Genomic DNA, 17,696 nt, shown 5'->3' on the forward strand with positions numbered 1-17,696 from the left:
ATGTATGGGAACAGAGTGCTTGAATCTCCGATGTGCACCATCATATTTTATGTGGCGAGCAGACGTTCAGACAAATTTATAGCTGCCAGGATACCAGGCATTGACCAGCTGGTCAATGAGACAATGAAATCTCTCTTGGTCGAAATACAGCCTTTGAAATGACAGGCAATGTTTGCAGAGCGCTCCGCATCCAGTCTGTGGAATTCTGCGACAAGAGAAGGCCTGCAAACTCCTCCAGAACTTTTGTTCGCTCAAACCTCACAACCCTTGAGGCACAAACACAGACTCAAAATGCTGGAAGGATTCTGTATGCCAGGTGACATCTATAGAGAGGAATAGACAGTCGATGTTTTGAGCCAGGACTGAGAGCTGAGGAAGGTGCTCAGCTCAAAACATTGGCTCTGTTCCTCTTTGTACAAGCTGCCTGACCTGCTGAGTTCCTCCAGCACGCTGTGTGGGTTATTCTTGATTTCAATCATCTGCAGAATCTCTTGTGGTTGTTGACACTGAGGCACTCTTCTCCCTGCTCAATTAAGAATATGAAAAACAACAAACACTTGTAGAGCTGTGGCAACAAGCTGCAAGTAGTTAGTAATCCCATTAAATATGTGTTGCTTTGGTGCTTCAGGGTCGTTATAACTGGGGGTAGAAGTGGGGTTAAATGCTCCCAATGGCATCTGTCACAAATAGCCTTTGACAACCAAATCCAGCTCCTGGCCTTCACGTGTGGTTTAGCTACTAAACCCAACAGAACAGCTTCTGCTGACAGAAGGGGCAAAGGCAGGTTACTGGCACCTTAAAACTTGTCACTTCGGGCAGATGGGGAGTGTCAGCCGTGGTTGACAGCTCATCTTGAAGAAGGAAAACTCTGATCTCAAACTCCAACTTCCTTGCAGCTATATCCGCTTGTGGGGATGGCTTCAGTAGTAAATTCTCAGGAAAATTCCATAGCTGAAGTTCCTAAGGTAGTAGTACACTGAGTTCAACACTTGCTGGCAACTCCTGTAACGCCACTGGTGCCAAACTGTATCGGTCTCTGCCATCCCTTTGGACTCATCCGCTGCAGGGAGATGGGGAATCTGCTACATGGGCAACAACTTGCTGTCCATATCGTACTGCCCTGGCTTGTGTATCACGTAGAGAGCTGGGACACAACTTCCCTGGTTGACACCAATCAACTGAGGGCTTCATGTTGGCGCCGAAATGCGTGGCAGCACCTGCTGCCTGCTCCCAGTACATCCTTGGGTTGTGTTGGTTGTTAATGCAAACAACACATTTCACTGTATGTTTCGATGTACACTGAATAAATAACACCAATCTGAATCTGAATGAATCTAAATCAGGTAACAGTGGAAAACTGAGGGTTCTTCCTGCCAGACGCAACGAGCATTGCGGGCTTAACACCCGGAGCATCACACACAAAATGCTGGAGGAATTCAGCAGGTCAGGGAGCATGAAAAGGAATAAAGTGTCGACAGTTCAGTTCGAGACCCGTCATCAGGACTGCAGGGGATGGGGGAAGAAGATGGTGAGGAGACAGGAAGGAATACAAGCTAGAAGGTGATAGGCGAAGCCAGGTGAGGGAGAAGGTAGGTGGGTGGGGGAGGGGATTGAAGTGAGAAGCTGGGCGGTGATCGGTGGAAAAGGTAAAGGACTGAAGAAGCCTGATAGGAAAGGAGAGCGAACTATGGGAGAAAGAAAAAAAGGGAGGGACACCAGAGGGAGGTTATATAGCTGGAGCATGGAGTGCCAATTTGGCAGCGTGATTTCAAGACAGCTTTACCTTATAATCAGCCATCATGAGTGCTTCTAGCACATGTTAATGTTGCAAGCATTTACATTCTTCTGTAGGCCACAACTACAATATGGATTTGATGATTCACAGATAAAGTTACTAAGGAAAGTTGTACAGACTTACATCAATGAAGAAATTTCCAAATTACAGATTTACGTGTAGTCTAGAAACTAAAAAGAATCTAAAAGTAATCAAATCAGTGACTGCAAGGTGTAAGAAATTTGTAGGTTATTAAAAGACCATAAAATGTAGGAGCAGAATTAGGCCATTCAGCCCAACGAGTCTGCATCATCATTCCATCATGGCTGATTTATTTTCCCTCTCACAACCCTATTTTCCTTCAGACTCCATGAAACCTCTGATGCCCTTACCAATCTCCACTCCAGTGGCCATGAATTCCAGATTCACCACCCTCTGTAATGCTGCCCCACCCCACTGAAAGATTGTTTTTATGTGATTCGGAGGAGCCAGTTCTCAAGAGCAGCAGGCGGCTTCCACCCCACCCCCAATCCCCAATGACTACAACCTTGATTTCTCCTTTGGTAATGATTTTTCCAAATTAAAAATGGTCAATAAAAAATGAGAAATGTTAATAAGTAATCCAATACTTCTAAATGGCGAACTTACTCTGTGTTGTTCATCTTCATAGACTGCTTCATGCACAGAACAAGCCATGAGAGTGGTGGGCAGTTCATGCAAATCCATAATCCTGGAGTCCAAATCCTCATAATTCTCAAAGATCAGAACCTCTTGATCATTGTCACAAAGACTGGGGCAGCTTGGAGTGTCAGACCATGTTTGAATACCTTCTCTTATCATTGGGTCACTTGTTTTTGGACTTTATTTAAAACACAAATTAAAATAACTGCACCCTAAAAGAAAGACAAAGATTGAGATGAATTAGGTTCAAACAAGACAGGAACTGTTTCCAATTTAAAACTGTATCTGTTCTACACAATCCAGTTGCGCGATTTTTTTAATTAGAAGCAATCCATGGTTGGAAACCACAGAATTAGAAGTCAGGGCTATGCTAATGTTCATGACAACACTGTGCAAGTAATACCCTATGTAGAAATGGCAAGGAATGGGGGCAACTTATGCCCAGATGCTGCATCTATACATTCAAAGTTTCATAAAACTTATTTTAAAACATTTTTTTACTCAACATTGGTGTAAACTGCTGAATAACGTCCTCTATAGAACAACCTAGAAACTGGATTACAGTTTTCCATCAACTAAGAGTAAGGTGCATTTCTGCTATTGCAAACTCTTTCTCACATCTGGTCTCGGCATGAAACCTGTAATGGACAACAATCGCACTACATTACAAAGTGAGAGGTACTTTACATATCATGCCTGTTTCTCGAAAGCTGCCCCCCCCATACACACACATAAATTTAAGAATTGAGATGTCTACAAAAGCTTTTAACTAATTCAGTCCCACCAGAATTATCCAAAACACACGATTGTTAACGCAGCCACCAAAAGATTAACAACCGTGCTGTTGACTCCCATGAACAGCAATGGGAAATGTTTAACTGTCTCACTCAGTTAATGCAGAACTGTTTTGCAGTTATTGGATTGAGACGGAATTTGCACGACAGCCGTGTCCCTTGGAAGACAATTCAACATTGCACTAATTTCTGGATGTTAAACCAACAACAGTTATAGTTCCTAAAACAAATAAAAGTGATCGTCAAATATGTTTTACGCTCAAATATTCTTATTGTTTTTAAGTGGATTATTGTAATTTGCAGTTGAAGCCAGACGGAAATTAAAATAACAATTAGTTGCATGGCTAACTAAATGCAATTCTCTGCTCCTGGTACTGCTTTGTCATTAAATTAAACACCACGCAGAAGCACAATATTTGAAATAATCCCTAGACAAACCTGCGACTCGTCCACTGAACCTACCCTCAATGTCCTCTTCGCAGCTCGAGTTGCTAACGAAGAAACCGACAGCGGCGACGGAGGGATGATTGATGTTATAGTCGACCAACCAAAGAACAGAAGAGGTGAAACGGACTTGCATATGACGTCATGTACGACGAATCCGCGCCGGGAGGCGGGACTTCGAGCAGTCCTTCAGGAGGAGCGGACGCCAACATGGGTCCGACTCTCTAAGTTGTTTTCGTCTCATTTCGTTTCTTTTCGTTTCCAGCCCCTCTCCCCGCATAATTGGAAATAAATGTATTGCGTGACTTTCATTTAATGTGCCACATTTATTATCATCAATGCCCTGTATCATGTGCCATAACAGTTGCTGCCTCAGGTCAATCAATGATGGAAAGCTGAGTGGTTCTGGTTGAAGAATTTAGGATTTGTGAATTTTATTGAAAAATGAAATGCTGCAGGGGCCGGAAATCTGAAAATTTTAAAAAAATACTGAAAATACAAAGCAGGCCTGGCAGAAACTGTGGAGAAAGGAACAAAATTAATTCCTGGGTGATTATTATTGGGAGATACACATTTTGTTTGTGTATGATCTCGGCAGATCATGCCATATACATGTACACCGGGTGGTATGTTGGCTGGAGTCAGGAATTTATGCTTTAGCTGTTGGTAGGGTCACCCATGCCAAACAGGTCAAAGGGCAGAGGCCAGACTAAGAGTCGTCCACTGGTCCTGTTGGCTTGTGGGTTTAGCTCAGGGCTAACAACCCTGACTAGTCAAAAACAAAAATTGGGAGCAGCAATAAAGAATCCTTCTGTATCTGTGTACGACGGGATATGGCCAAGGACAGAGGTGGAGGACTTTCATTGCTGCCCTAAACGCCAGCTGTGTTTTGGGCAGGAACTGAACCAACTAGTGCATCAGAGCTGCAGTGTGTATCATCCATATTCAATCGTGTTACATTAGTCAAACCCTAAAACTCACAACCCCTCTCACCCAAGTAGATGAGAGGAACTGGCATGTAGGGACACTGCCACCTCCAACTTCCCATCCAAATCACAAAGCATCTTGTCTCGAAAACAAATTGCTATTCCTTCATTGTCACTGTATCTAAATCCTGGCCTCTCTACACACCCACGAGTGTCTTCAAGTGAATACTGTAGCGGTTCGGGAAAGTAGCTGACTACCGACACCTCAAAGGCAAATCAAGAAAAGCAATAAATCCTAACTGTAGGAGCCATGTATCTGTTTTCTAACTGCATAGTATTTTGTGTTGCGGGGTAATGCGTTAGTCACGTGGTGGGGCGTGGTTAAAGCAAAGAGTTTAGTTACGTAGTCATGTTTTGTCTTTAGTTTGATTAGGTCAGTGAGAGTTAAGGGGTGGGATATCTATTTGTTGACCGCTCTATTATATTTAAAACCGCGAAACTTCACTTAATTCGGCTTAGTTTAATGTCGTTAGTCTTATCGCTTCAAGATTGTTTGCTGGTTGTTTAATAAAGGATTGAATACGTCTCTTCGACTTTGAACATGATTAGTATTAGATCAGAAGGCGCGTCATGCAGGACAACTCGCCGTGCTTGGTAACAGTGATGTTTGTTTGAGCAGCCGCTCTTTTGACCTTGTAGGTAGCACACGTGCAGTTGATGAAACATCTTACTAACTTACTCGGGTCCTAACTGGAGCACAGGCCATCGGTGATCTCCCATCTCCATCCTCCTCTGAAGTTGATGGTGCGGCTGGAGTTCATCATCGCTTCTGCAATGCAGCTTTACAGCTTCTCCAGAGCCCTTATAGCCGGTCTGAGCCGTTTCCACCTCTCACGATGGGAAGAGAGGTTTGGACATTGAGGGGCAGTTAATAAAACATGTGTCGGACTAAATATTAAATCTGGAAGACTCATCATGTTTTGTGGATACACGGAACCTACCTTGGAACTTCAGAACATCACAAGGACACGTTTTAAACGTTTTCACTGTTACCCAGGAAATGCAACAGCAAACCAAGTTTTAATGATGGCTATGTGATAACTATAAATTTGAAATGTAACTGATAAATGCAGGGCAGGATTTCAGGAAAACTTCCTTGCTTTTACTGATTTTTCACACCTCTGCTCCCAATCTTCCACGCTGATGTGCAAATCACAACCGTGTGTAGAAAAATTTTCTCAGTGGCAGGCCATACTTGTCAAAATGATTTGGTACCGGTTGAAGAAAATTAGATTGGGGAATTGCTTTCTCTCCTATCCCATATCTATCACTCGAGCAATAAGAATAAAACAGGTTATTTGATCATTCATTTTCTTGCTGCTTTTTGAACTTTGGCAATGGTCTTTCCCTGCACCAAGTTGCATTTCTGGTTGTAAAACATGGGTAATTTGAAGAACATGAAGGATATTTTTATACATTTAAGGCATTTTGATTAGGGCATTTAAAAACTTTCACTATTTTATGAATCTGGCTTATATATTGATGAGGTCCAACTTATATAAATTTTCATGCAAGAATATAGACTCAGTGGCCACATTATTGGGTACCTCCTGCATCTAAAGAAGTAGCCACTGATTGTATGTTCATAGCCTTCGGCTGCTGTAGCCCATCCACTTCAAGGTTTGATGTGTTGTGCATTCAGAGATGCTCTCCTGCACACCACTGTTGTAACGCATGGTTATTTGAGTAACTGTCAGCTTGAACCAGTCTGCCATTCTCCTCTAACCTCTCTTATTAAAAAGCCATTTTAGCCCACAGAACTGGCGTTCAAAGGATGTTTTTTTTTCTCGCACCATTCTCTGTAAACTCCAGAGACTGTTGTGAGTGAAAATCCCAGGAGATCAGCAGCTCCTGAGATACTCAAACCACCCCATCTGGCACGGTCCATGGTCAAAGTCACTTAGATCACATTTCTTTCTCCATTCTGATGTTCAGTCTGAACAACAACAACAACTACTACTACTGCTTCTGAGGATTTATGGTGGCTGGCAAACAGTTTTAAGGTGCATTACCATCATCTTCTGAACTGGAGTGTAGGTCAGGATATCTAAATCCTATTTATTTTTATTTGTATCAAATTCTGTAAAAAAAAAGTTACCTGCATTCCTAAGGAACTGTACCATATACTTAAAGCAATAATCCTGTGATTCTTTCTGCAAAGTATTGTTAATGTTAGGTTGTATTGTATTCCACAATAACTTTGAAATCAACCATCCTCTCTCTTGATTATATCTTGGACACCCCACCTGTACATGTCCAACTGTTTCTTGTTGATCACAATACTCACACCTCTCATTATTGTATTTCTTCATTAAAAAAAAATGTTCTATTTAACCCTGTGTGCCCAAATCTCCATCTCCATACTCTTTTCTGCATTTCTCAACCATTCCACTTCTTTCTGCTTATTATAAAGCTGTCTTCCTTTTCCCTCTTCTCCACATTTTGTTGATTTCACTTTTAATAATGCTTTTCATTTCTCCTTTACTGTAATTCATTTGAATGTACACTTCTGTTGGTCTAGTTGACTCCCTTGCCAATTTAGCTGCTTGCTTATTCCCTCATAAATCATATACAGAGCCCCATCATTTTAAGTCTTAAAAGGTTTGCATTATCTCATCCATAATGTCTAGTCTTGCCTCGGAATATAAATCCTTTAGACTTATGATTGCTGTGCTTGAATCAGACAATATTAGAAATTTCATCCACCTCACTTACTCCACCCACTTCAAAGGTATAGTATAGCTGTCATTAACTGAACCTCTTGACCAGGTCTACATGCTTTTATGCATTGAATTTTTGCCATATGATTGGCTGATTAGATTTTGCATTAATGAGCAGGTGCATTAAAGTTGCCACTAAATTGTACAGCTTCATTTAATTACCTAATGCCGTTTTGTTCTTTTTTAAATCTTCTTTGCTTTATTGGCAGTGGGAATTACCTTTATGGTGGTGTTTAATGCTGTCCGGTAGTTTTGTTTAGTTTGGATCTATTTCTAACACTGTGATGGGATTGGGAATTCTTAGCCTTCCAGTTTTCAGAATACAGGTTTTATTTACGCCTTTCTTTAGATTCTAGGTGACCATCTAAAGGAAGGAAAAAGATATTGAATTAAGGTAGCCACTTGTTTCCATGACCTCTTAATATTTCCTCTACCTAATGCAATTGTTATTTGCTGTTCCCTTATCTGCCGCTGAACCAGGAATCAATTTAACCCATGGGTAAATATTTCAGCCAACTCTGAAGAAGTTTAAATCCTGGACACTTTAATATATTCTTAGACCTCATTTAACACCTGCATTATCATCAAAGTTGCTGGTGAACGCAGCAGGCCAGGCGGCATCTGTAGGAAGGGGTACAGTCCACGTTTCAGGCCGAGACCCTTCGTCAGGACTAACTGAAGGAAGAGCGAGTAAGAGGTTTGAAAGTGGGAGGGGGAGGGGGAGATCTGAAATGATAGGAGAAGACAGGAGGGGGAGGGATGGAGCCAAGAGCTGGACAGGTGATTGGCAAAAGAGATATGAGAGGAATCACCTGTCCAGCTCCTGACCCATAATTCTCTCATATCCCTTTTGCCAATCACCTGTCCAGCTCTTGGCTCCATCCCTCCCCCTCCTGTCTTCTCCAATCATTTCAGATCTCCTCCTCCCCCTCCCAAATCTCTCACTAGCTCTTCTTTCAGTTAGTCCTGACGAAGGGTCTCGGCCTGAAACGTCGACTGTACCCGTTCCTAGAGATGCTGCCTGGCCTGCTGCGTTCACTTGCAACTTTGACGTGAGTTGCTTGAATTTCCAGCATCTGCAGAATTCCTCCTGCCTGCATTATCATGGTTTTATTTAAATGAGCCCATTCATTTTGATTAGTAACAAACATACGAAGAATGAAGCCACAGGGATAATCTCACTGAGCTGGTCGGTCTGGGGGAGGAGAAATACGTGGGGCTGATCCGAATAATTTGGTGCACTGATTAAACATAATCCCGAACTATTCTTCTTTTGGCATGTCTCTACAGCCGACGCGCAGCGTGGGAGTGGCTTGGCTGCACTCGCTCTCCACTTCAATATAGTTTCTGAACTCCATGGAGTTTTTGTTGCTTATTGAGGGTGTGCAGGGGCGTGAGCCGCCCCTTCTTGTGAGTTAAGATGTGCAGAAAAGGTAAGGTCTGCTTTACCGCATCGATAATAGTGAAGTTAAAAAAAGTTGTTTTTAAAGACTGAGCAAGTATCGTAAAGTTTTCCTGAGCAGTGCGGGGCTTGACAAAGAAAGTGCTCGCCCCGAGCTAAATTGAACGCAGCGCGCAGCTTGCGCCCACTGCAGTGTAGGGCAGGTTGTCATCTCGGCGTAATAGGGGGGCTCTGCTCACGCCCCTTCACTCTTCACATGCCGGTCAAATTTACCGCAACACGGTACGATATGATTCACACTGAACTGTTAACCCGCTTCAGATAAGAGCCCTGATACCATCAGAGTATAAAGACGGAATATTTCCAAATTAAAGCTAAGAACAGGGCCACTTTCCCGATGCTTTCGTGACCAGGGCAGTTGCTGTTCACATCGGCTTTATTTTAATGGGTATTCAGATTTAGACGTAGAACCATGTTGTTTCTGTTTACAAATAAAATGATCTTGTTTGTTGGGGATGTCGTATTTAAATACACATAGCAATCCCTCGTCAGAAAAAGATGGAAATTAATTTAGCCCTGCTGTATCTTCCAGCAGCCATCTTTCGCCCGCAGAGGGAGTAGGCGCAATGAAACGGCAAGCTTGTTTAGCAGTGGAAAAGTGTAAAATACTGGAAATAATCTCCCCCCCCCAAAAAAAAACTACCAAAATATCCTGGAGACCGTACTGTAAAATAGAAGTTACATATATTATACGATTTGCAAGAGTCCACCATGGTGTGATCCAAGCCGTAAATACACGTTTTCGTTATGGAAACACGTTCTACAGGTATTTTAGCATATTTGCATTTTTATTAACTAAAGCAATTCCAATGCAAATAGCAACATCAGATTTAGTGTTGTATGTTTTTGTTACATGTTGCTGGAGAGCAAAAAATCAATTTCTGCACAGAATTGCATATTGATTTGTGGGTTAACATTAATACTATTTCAGAGGAAAAGGATGAACACAAAGCAGGGCCATGAAATCGGCCGCCTTTCAAGTTTTATTTGTCCGTAAGATGTAATATTAAACAACTGTAGATATTCTTTAATAAACCCTCAAAATGAATTTACTGATCTGAGCATCTAATAAGTATTATTACATTGTGAACTACACATAGAGTAAAAAGCTGCATTCTTTTGGGCATTGTGACAGAATTTTATCTTTGTTCCAAATTCTGTTCAATATTTTATCCTTTTTGATGGCAGATGATACAATCTGTAGTCATTTTAGTTGGTTTGAATTGTGTTTCTAAAGATACTGCATGCTATTTGTACATATTTATAATTATGCACAGTATGAGAGGCCTAATTTGCAGTATTGGTTACCTACCTTACGTACAAGAAAGATGTAAATACGAGGAAATCTGCAGATGCTGGAATTTCAAGCAACTCGCATAAAAGTTGCTAGTAAGAGATTTGAAAGGGGGAGGGGGAGATCCGAAATGATAGGAGAAGACAGGAGGGGGAGGGATGGAGCCAAGAGCTGGACAGGTGATTGGCAAAAGGGATATGAGAGGATCATGGGATGGGAGGCCTAGGGAGGAGGGGGGAAGGCCAGAGGATGGGCAAGGAGTATAGTGAGAGGGACAGAGGGAGAAAAAGGAGAGAGAGAAAAAGAATAAATATATATTCTTTTTCTCCCTCTCCTTTTTCTTGACAGTAGAGGAGGCCGTGGATAGACATATCAGAATGGGAATGGGACGTGGAATTAAAATGTGTGGCCACTGGGAGATCCTACTTTCTCTGGTGGACAGAGCGTAGGTGTTCAGCGAAACGGTCTCCCAGTCTGCGTCGGGTCTCGCCAATATATAGAAGGCCGCATCGGGAGCACTGGACGCAGTATATCACCCCAGCCGACTCACAGGTGAAGTGTCGCCTCACCTGGAAGGACTGTCTGGGGCCCTGAATGGTAGTGAGGGAGGAAGTGTAAGGGCATATGTAGCACTTGTTCCGCTTACAAGGATAAGTGCCGGGAGGGAGATCGGTGGGGGGGGGAACGAATGGACAAGGGAGTCGCGTAGGGAGTGATCCAAGGTTGAAAGAGTACAGAGGAAATTTGCAAGAATTTTGCCAGGTCTGGAGGACCTAAGTTGTAAGGAGAGATTGAATAAGTTAGGACTTTATTCCTTGGAACGTAGAAGATTGAGGGGAGATTTGAAAGAGGTATACAAAGTTATAAGGGATACAGATGGAGTAAATGCAGGCTTTTTCCACTGGAGTTGGGAGGGACTACAACCAGAGGTCATGGATTAAGGGTGAAATGTGAAAAGTTTAAGGGGAACATGAGGGGAAACTTCTTCACTCAGAGGGTCGTGAGCATGTGGAATGAGCTGTCAGTCCAAGTGGTGCACACAAGCTTGATTTCAGCATTTAAGAGAAGTCTGGGTTGGTGCATGGATGGAACAGGTATGGAGGGCTTGGTGCATGTCATTGGGAGTAAACAGTTTAAATGGTTTGGCATGGACTAGGTGGGCTGAAGGGCCTGTTTCTGAGCTGTACCTTTCTATGACTCTAACAGTTGCTGCAAAGGTGTCTTAAACAATCATAAGAAAGTAAGAAATAGAATCAGGACTTGTACATCTAGCCTAATGAACCTGCTCCATCATTGATCATGATAGACTACTTCAGCATTATTTTCCAATACCATCCCGCTATCCTTTGATTCCCTAAATATCCGGAATTCCTGTTTTGAATGAACTGAATAACTGGGCCTCTTCGGCTGTTTGAGTTAGAAGATTCCAGAGGTTCGCCATTCTCTGGGTGAAGAAATTCCTCCTCATCTCAGTGCTGAACTGCTTGCCCCTTATTCTTAGACTGTACCCCTGGTTCTAGTCTCTTCAGTCCAAAGAAATATCGTTCGTGCACCCAGCCTTAAAGTCCTTTCAAGAATTGGGTTTTTATTTGATTAAGTTTCATCTCGTGATTAAAAAGCTTGTCTTTCCCTTTTCACCCACCCATGAAAGCTGTTATGTTCCATTCTTTGCATGTCTCATCAAGTCCATCCCTGAACTCGAATGTATTGAGAGAGTGAAAGAAATGCTAGGACATGAGGTTACAGATTGTGATGGAATACAGTTCTATAGACTCTACCTTCAGAGATGACCAATTCTGAGATGCTGGATCTGTTATGAACCAATCCCATTGTATGGCACAACTTCATTCCAAATGGGATTAGTCCTAGCATCCTTGAAGTTGGACCATCAGAATTAGCTTAATATGTTCCTTCACACTCCTGATACATTCACGCTGAGCAATGGACTGGATTTTCGTAGGAAGTGCAGAGAGCACACTGGGAACAGCCTGATTTCCCAGCTGCCAGTCTCACAAGACAGTAGCCCAAGGATCTATCTTCCGTAAAACTATTATACAATTTGCAAAACCACAACCATCTACAGAATTGTGCAAAATTCTTAGGCACAGTAGACTTTTTAATATAAAATTTGTTTTAGGTATTTAATTTTCTGGCTTCTGCATTAGTGTGTCAGTAGAAAAGAACACATTTTAGATTTCCAAACATTCATTTCCCAAGTAAATTAAATGCTAAAGAGAATTTTTTTTGTATTTCATTAAAGGAAGTAACTTATTCAGTAATAGACCACTATACAAATAAAAACTTGATTACCTTGTGGATTTATAACCCTGTGCATGATTAAACAAAGATAACAAGTGAGTGTTAATGATCAATGATATAATGAGTTGAATGAACTAGTTAAATTAACTGAAACAGAAACAGGTGTGGAAGGGATCAAACTGGGTGAAGGACAACCAAACTAAAAGGTGAGGATGTGACAGTTTAATCTTCAAATCATCAATTCTTACGCCATGGCAAGAGTGGGGGCATAGCAACAAGACATAAGGTGGTCATTCCGTATCAGCAAGGTCTCTCCCAAGCAGAAAATTTGCTGCTGACAAGTTTCGAGATGTGCTGTGCAGACTCTTCTGAAGAAGCATGGAGGAACTGGTCAGGTTGAGGACCAGAAACGCTGTGGTCAGCGGCAGAAGCTGAGTGCTACGAATGAGATATAAATCAAACTGATGCCCCTTCTAAATCAGAAGAAGCCCAACACTGCTATCAGCTCTGAACTCACAGAAACCACTGGAACCCAAGTCCGCTACTCTACAGTCTGGTGAAGTCTTGTCAGAAGTGATCTTCATGGAAGAATTGTTGCCAAAAATCCATTCCTCCGAAGTAGAAACAAAGCCAAGAGACTCACCTACACACAAAATCTGGACCGCTGAACAATGACAGCAAGTGCTCTGGATCGACAAGTCAAAATTAGAAATTTTTGGCTCAAGCAGGAGGCATTTTGTCCACAGGAGAGCTGAAGGTTGCTACGTGGATGAATGTCTGCAGCCAACATTGAAGCGTGTCGGAGGTTCTCTGCAAGTTTGGGGCTGCATTTCTGCAAATGGAGTTGGTGATCTGGTTAGAATTAATAAGAAATCCATTGCTGAGAAGTACAAACAGATTCTCATCCATCACGCAATGCTATCAGGGAGCCATCTGATCAGTGGCAACCTCCTTCTGCAGCAGGACAATGACCCCAAACACATGGCCAGGGTCATAAAGAACTACCTTCAGCAAAAAGAAGAACAGAGTTCTGCAACATATGGTATGTCGTCCACAGAGCCCTGATCTCAACAACATTGAGGCTGGCTAGGATTACTGGAGAGAGAAAGAAGCAAGCGAGACAGCAGAACTATGGCCGGTTTTCAAAGCTGCTTGGAACAACTTACCAGTAATTTTCTTATAAAACTGCATAGTAGTGTACCTAAAAGAATTGATGCCATTTTAAAGGTAAAGGGTGGTCACACCAAATTTTGATTTTATTTAGTTTTTCACTGTTTACTGCTCTTTATAGTAACTTTTTTGACTTTTAGAAACTTTTCATTATTTTTTTTTGAAAGCACCTTCATTTTACAGATTTTTTTTTTACATACGCCTAAGACTTTTGCAAGGTACTGTCGTTAAATGAAATCTATTAGTGGATGGTGGTAGACAATTGATTAGCGAATACAAGGAGGAGGTCCCAAGAACATCCAGATTCTCAGTGAAGTCGGAGCCCAGAAAGGTGTCATCCAAAAATGCAAGTTTTTTTTCTAACCATATTCAGCCCAAGTTGTTGTGAAAGGTTGAACTCATCTTCCTCCTAAGATCTTCAGCATTGCAGAAGCCACTTTTCAGTAAGTTAATTTTGCTTCATGTGCTATTAAATGTGCGGCACAGTAATGTTGTGGCTCGTGAGTTGCTTTACAGTGCTGGCGATCGCTGAGGTTCGATTCCTGCTGTCTGTGAGGAGTTGGACCATAAGATCATAAGCTGTAGGAGCAGAATTGGGCCATTTGGCCCATTCAGTCTGCCCCACCATTTCATCATGGCTGATCCATTTTCCTCTGAGTTCCAAGCCTTCTCGCTGTATCCCTTCATGCCCTGACCAATCAAGAATCTATCAACCCTGCCTCAAATATACCTAATTGCTTGGCTCCCATAGCTACCTGTGACAATGAATTCCACAGATTCACCACTGTCTGGCTCTCTAGAGGTGAGAATTTGTACATTTCCTTCCTCCTATGTTGGAAGACTTCCAGATACATTTTGGGATAGTGCATTGTGGGCATGCTATGTGGGCACTGGATGCACGGTGACACCTGCTGGCTGTTCCCTGAGGAATCCTCGCTGATTAGATATGAGACAAATTTCGCTGCATGTTTCGATGTACGTGTAACAAATAGAGCTAATTTTTAAAAGTGGCTGAGCGTTCTGAAAGATTATAGCACGTATCACTCGTATTCTAGGTCTAGTGTTGCAGAGTGTTCCTCTAGCTAAGCTGTTTCAGTACAGTCCACACTGGCGTACATCCAACAATACGTTCTGTCTAAAAATATGTAGGAGAGATCTAATCTGATCAATAAACTCCTAATTTTAATGTGCAGTTGATCATCAGCAAAGTGGTGGAACATGTTGCTCCAATACTTACTCTCCATCAATCAGTTTCCCGATGCCCGGTTCTGTCAAGGCTGTCTTCATCCCAACATGGAGCCAAATGCTGAATTTCAGAGGTGAGGTGAGGGTGGCATTTAACTAGGTGTGGAATCAATGAGCCCCGGTACAGGCAAAATCAATGCGCATCAGGTTGGAAAAGACTCCATTGACTGGAGTCGTACCTTGCCCAAAAAAAAAAATGGCTTTGGTTGTGAAGATCAATCGTCCCAGCCAGAGGGCATCACTGCTGTATCTCCTCAGAATAATGTCCTTGGCACAAGCATTTTCAGCATCTCTTCATAGACCTTCCAAAGTCCCATTTGCAACTTCATAGAGCAGGCATTCCATAAAGTTTTTATGCCGTTGACTGAGGGGTCCATGGAACCCTGTCAGAGGCTGAAAAAACCAAAGCTTGCATGCAGTGATACTAGGCAACACTCGTGCATGGCTGGTGTGTGGCAAGTAACTTCGTACTATGGAATTGCCAGGGAATAACCACCGGCAAGAAGAAACTAATCTCTTGCCCTTGTCTATACTATCATCCACCATTACCGTCCTAGGGATCGCCACTGAAATAGAAACTCAAGTGAACCAGCCATGGGTCAGAACCTGGGTGTGTTGCTGAAAGTGATTCACTTGACTTCCCAAACCTTTTCACCATTTAGAAAACAAAAGTCAGCTGAAGTGCCTTCCATTGCCTAACTTGAGTTAATAATTACAAAAGGTGAAAAATAACTTGTTCCTAAATGGCCCAAATGCAGTTAAACCACAAACGCGAGAGGTTCTGCGGACACTGGAAATCTTGACAAACACGCACAAATTGCCGAGGGTACTTGGCAAGTCGGGCATCATCTGTGGAAGGGGGTAAACAGTCGATGTTTCAGGCTGAGACCCTTCGTCAGGACTTTAACAGTTTGTTTCATTTACAGTTACAAGGAGTCACAAATTGTATATCTCTGTGAAGAGGAGGGGAGCTTTAAATGACATCTATATAGCTGAGATGTCTGTCAGTTGGTACACACCCAGAATTGAGTGGTTGAGACACAGCTCAAATGCCGTCTATAAATTTGCCAACGACACAACTATTGCAGAATTTCAGGTGGTAACAAGGAGGCGCACAGGAGCGAGGTTGAGTGGTGTAGCAGCAACAACCTTGCACTCAACGTCAGGAAAACCAATTGATTGTGGACTTCAGGAGCCTGAAGAGAGACACTGAATGTTTCAGGAACAGCTTCTTCCCCTCCGTCATCAGATTCCTGAATGGACATTGACCCCATGAACACTACCTCATTAATTTTCCCTTCTCTCTTTGCATTACTTTTTAAACTTATTTTTGTACTGTATATACTTATAGTTTTTGTTATGTATTGCAATGTACGTCTGCGACAAAACAAATTTCGCAACATATCCAAGTGATACTAAACCTGATTCTAAATCTGATTGGTGTCCCACAGACACTGAGAAAATAACCAGATAATCCAGTTTAGATGCTGGTTGAAGGAGAAATGTTGATTTGGGGAAAACGGTGCTCTGAGAAGTTAGGCTGCTGACAAATTAGCACGAATTCTTCCAGAGTAATTGCCCATTTTCCTCCGCAGAGAGGGAGCATATAGGGAAAAAAATGTAGAACTACTGTTACCATCTATAGCCCAAGGCAGATTATTTCATCAGTCAGCTAAATCAGTCCCATGATCTTGGATGGTAGTGATTATATCAGATAGATTTAATAAAGAGGAATATGTTGTGGGGAGGCTGCGATCGCAGCCTGGGCAAGTTTGGAGCACAGCTATTTACCCTTGTGTGAGTGAATCATCTTAGTGTGTTTTGGCAAATTCAGACACATTTTCTCTGCTCTGTTTCTAGATAGTAATACATGTTACCTCCCTTTTCCACATTCTTATTTATTTTATTGAGATACAGGGCAGAATAGGCCCTTCAAGCCAAGTTGCCTAGTAACCTCCCCGGTTTAACCCAAGCCTAATCATGAGGCAATTTACAATGACCAACTAACCTACCAAGTGGTAGGTACATCTTTGAACTGTGGGAGGGGACCCACGTGGTCACGGGGAGAATGTACAAACTCCTTACGGCAGCTGTGGGAGATGGATATTTGATGTTGCTTATTAGGAAAATGAAACCAATCTTCTCTTGAATATGGAACTTCCAAAATCAAGAGAATTATCCTGATAATTTGATTTAGTTGCCAAATAAATATTGGCGAGGGTATCAGAACTCGGAGTCAGTTTTTGAAAAGAGCACACAATGTCCCAGGTTAGTGACGTGTCTGAAAGACTGATTTACCTCAGATGTACACTTCCTTTGTACTGTTCTGATAACCCTATGAGATTATGTACTGCATGATATGATCTAGGAATTTCTGAAAGGCAAGTAACAACAAATTGCATTTATAGCTTTAGTTAGGAGAGGATCCCAAGATATTTCCCACGAGAGTAAGCAATTTAAAAATCCCCACCCTAAAGAGAGGAAAGTGGGATTGGTGACCCAAATGACATGAGTTTTAAGGCGTGTCTGAGAAAAGACGGGGAGGTGGATGACTGAAGGCTTCAGGGAGACAACTGCAGAGATAAGGGCTTTTTATAGGCTGTTGGCTTCGTCTCCGAAAGTGATGTAATGAGAAGGGAATTCAGAAGAAGCCTGAATTGATAGGATGTAGAATTCTTGATGAGATGCAACCTCTAATCAGAGGGTTATAGATATAGGCCAGGGAAACAATGGGGCAGTTCAGACTACTGGTATCAAAATTATAGGAGATGGCTCCACCAGTCATGAGCTATATAAGAGTTGGAATAAGTGTTTTTGGTAATTGGAAGGGAATGAGATCAGTAGTCAGCTCATAGATATGATGCTGG

General features: G+C 42.2%; 2 protein-coding genes across 8 annotated transcripts in view; one reads left to right on the top strand and one right to left on the bottom strand.

The window, feature by feature from the left end:
• LOC140190504 (calcipressin-3-like) overlaps positions 1 to 10,252 on the bottom strand; it is a 134,155-nt gene extending 123,903 nt beyond the window's left edge. The window contains exons 1-2 of one of the 4 annotated variants that reach the window (XM_072247138.1): positions 10,174 to 10,252; positions 2,423 to 2,667 (exon numbers count right to left, since the gene is read on the bottom strand). In XM_072247138.1, coding sequence (XP_072103239.1) covers positions 2,423 to 2,614 — 192 coding nt within the window. In that variant the 5' untranslated portion in view covers positions 2,615 to 2,667; positions 10,174 to 10,252. Of the gene's footprint in view, positions 1 to 2,422; positions 2,668 to 3,239; positions 3,261 to 3,687; positions 3,799 to 10,173 lie in introns of those variants that run through there. The other 3 variants (XM_072247136.1, XM_072247137.1, XM_072247139.1) reach the window with 3 other exon arrangements.
• The window catches only part of LOC140190505 (keratinocyte-associated protein 3-like), a 45,703-nt gene continuing 36,376 nt past the window's right edge, over positions 8,370 to 17,696 (top strand). Inside the window, exons 1-2 of one of the 4 annotated variants that reach the window (XM_072247141.1) lie at positions 8,370 to 8,451; positions 8,690 to 8,832. In XM_072247141.1, coding sequence (XP_072103242.1) covers positions 8,820 to 8,832 — 13 coding nt within the window. In that variant the 5' untranslated portion in view covers positions 8,370 to 8,451; positions 8,690 to 8,819. Of the gene's footprint in view, positions 8,452 to 8,689; positions 8,833 to 9,530; positions 9,628 to 17,696 lie in introns of those variants that run through there. The other 3 variants (XM_072247142.1, XM_072247143.1, XM_072247140.1) reach the window with 3 other exon arrangements.

This window comes from Mobula birostris, chromosome 30, assembly GCF_030028105.1.
Source record: "Mobula birostris isolate sMobBir1 chromosome 30, sMobBir1.hap1, whole genome shotgun sequence".
In the NCBI taxonomy this organism is placed as follows: domain Eukaryota; kingdom Metazoa; phylum Chordata; class Chondrichthyes; order Myliobatiformes; family Myliobatidae; genus Mobula; species Mobula birostris.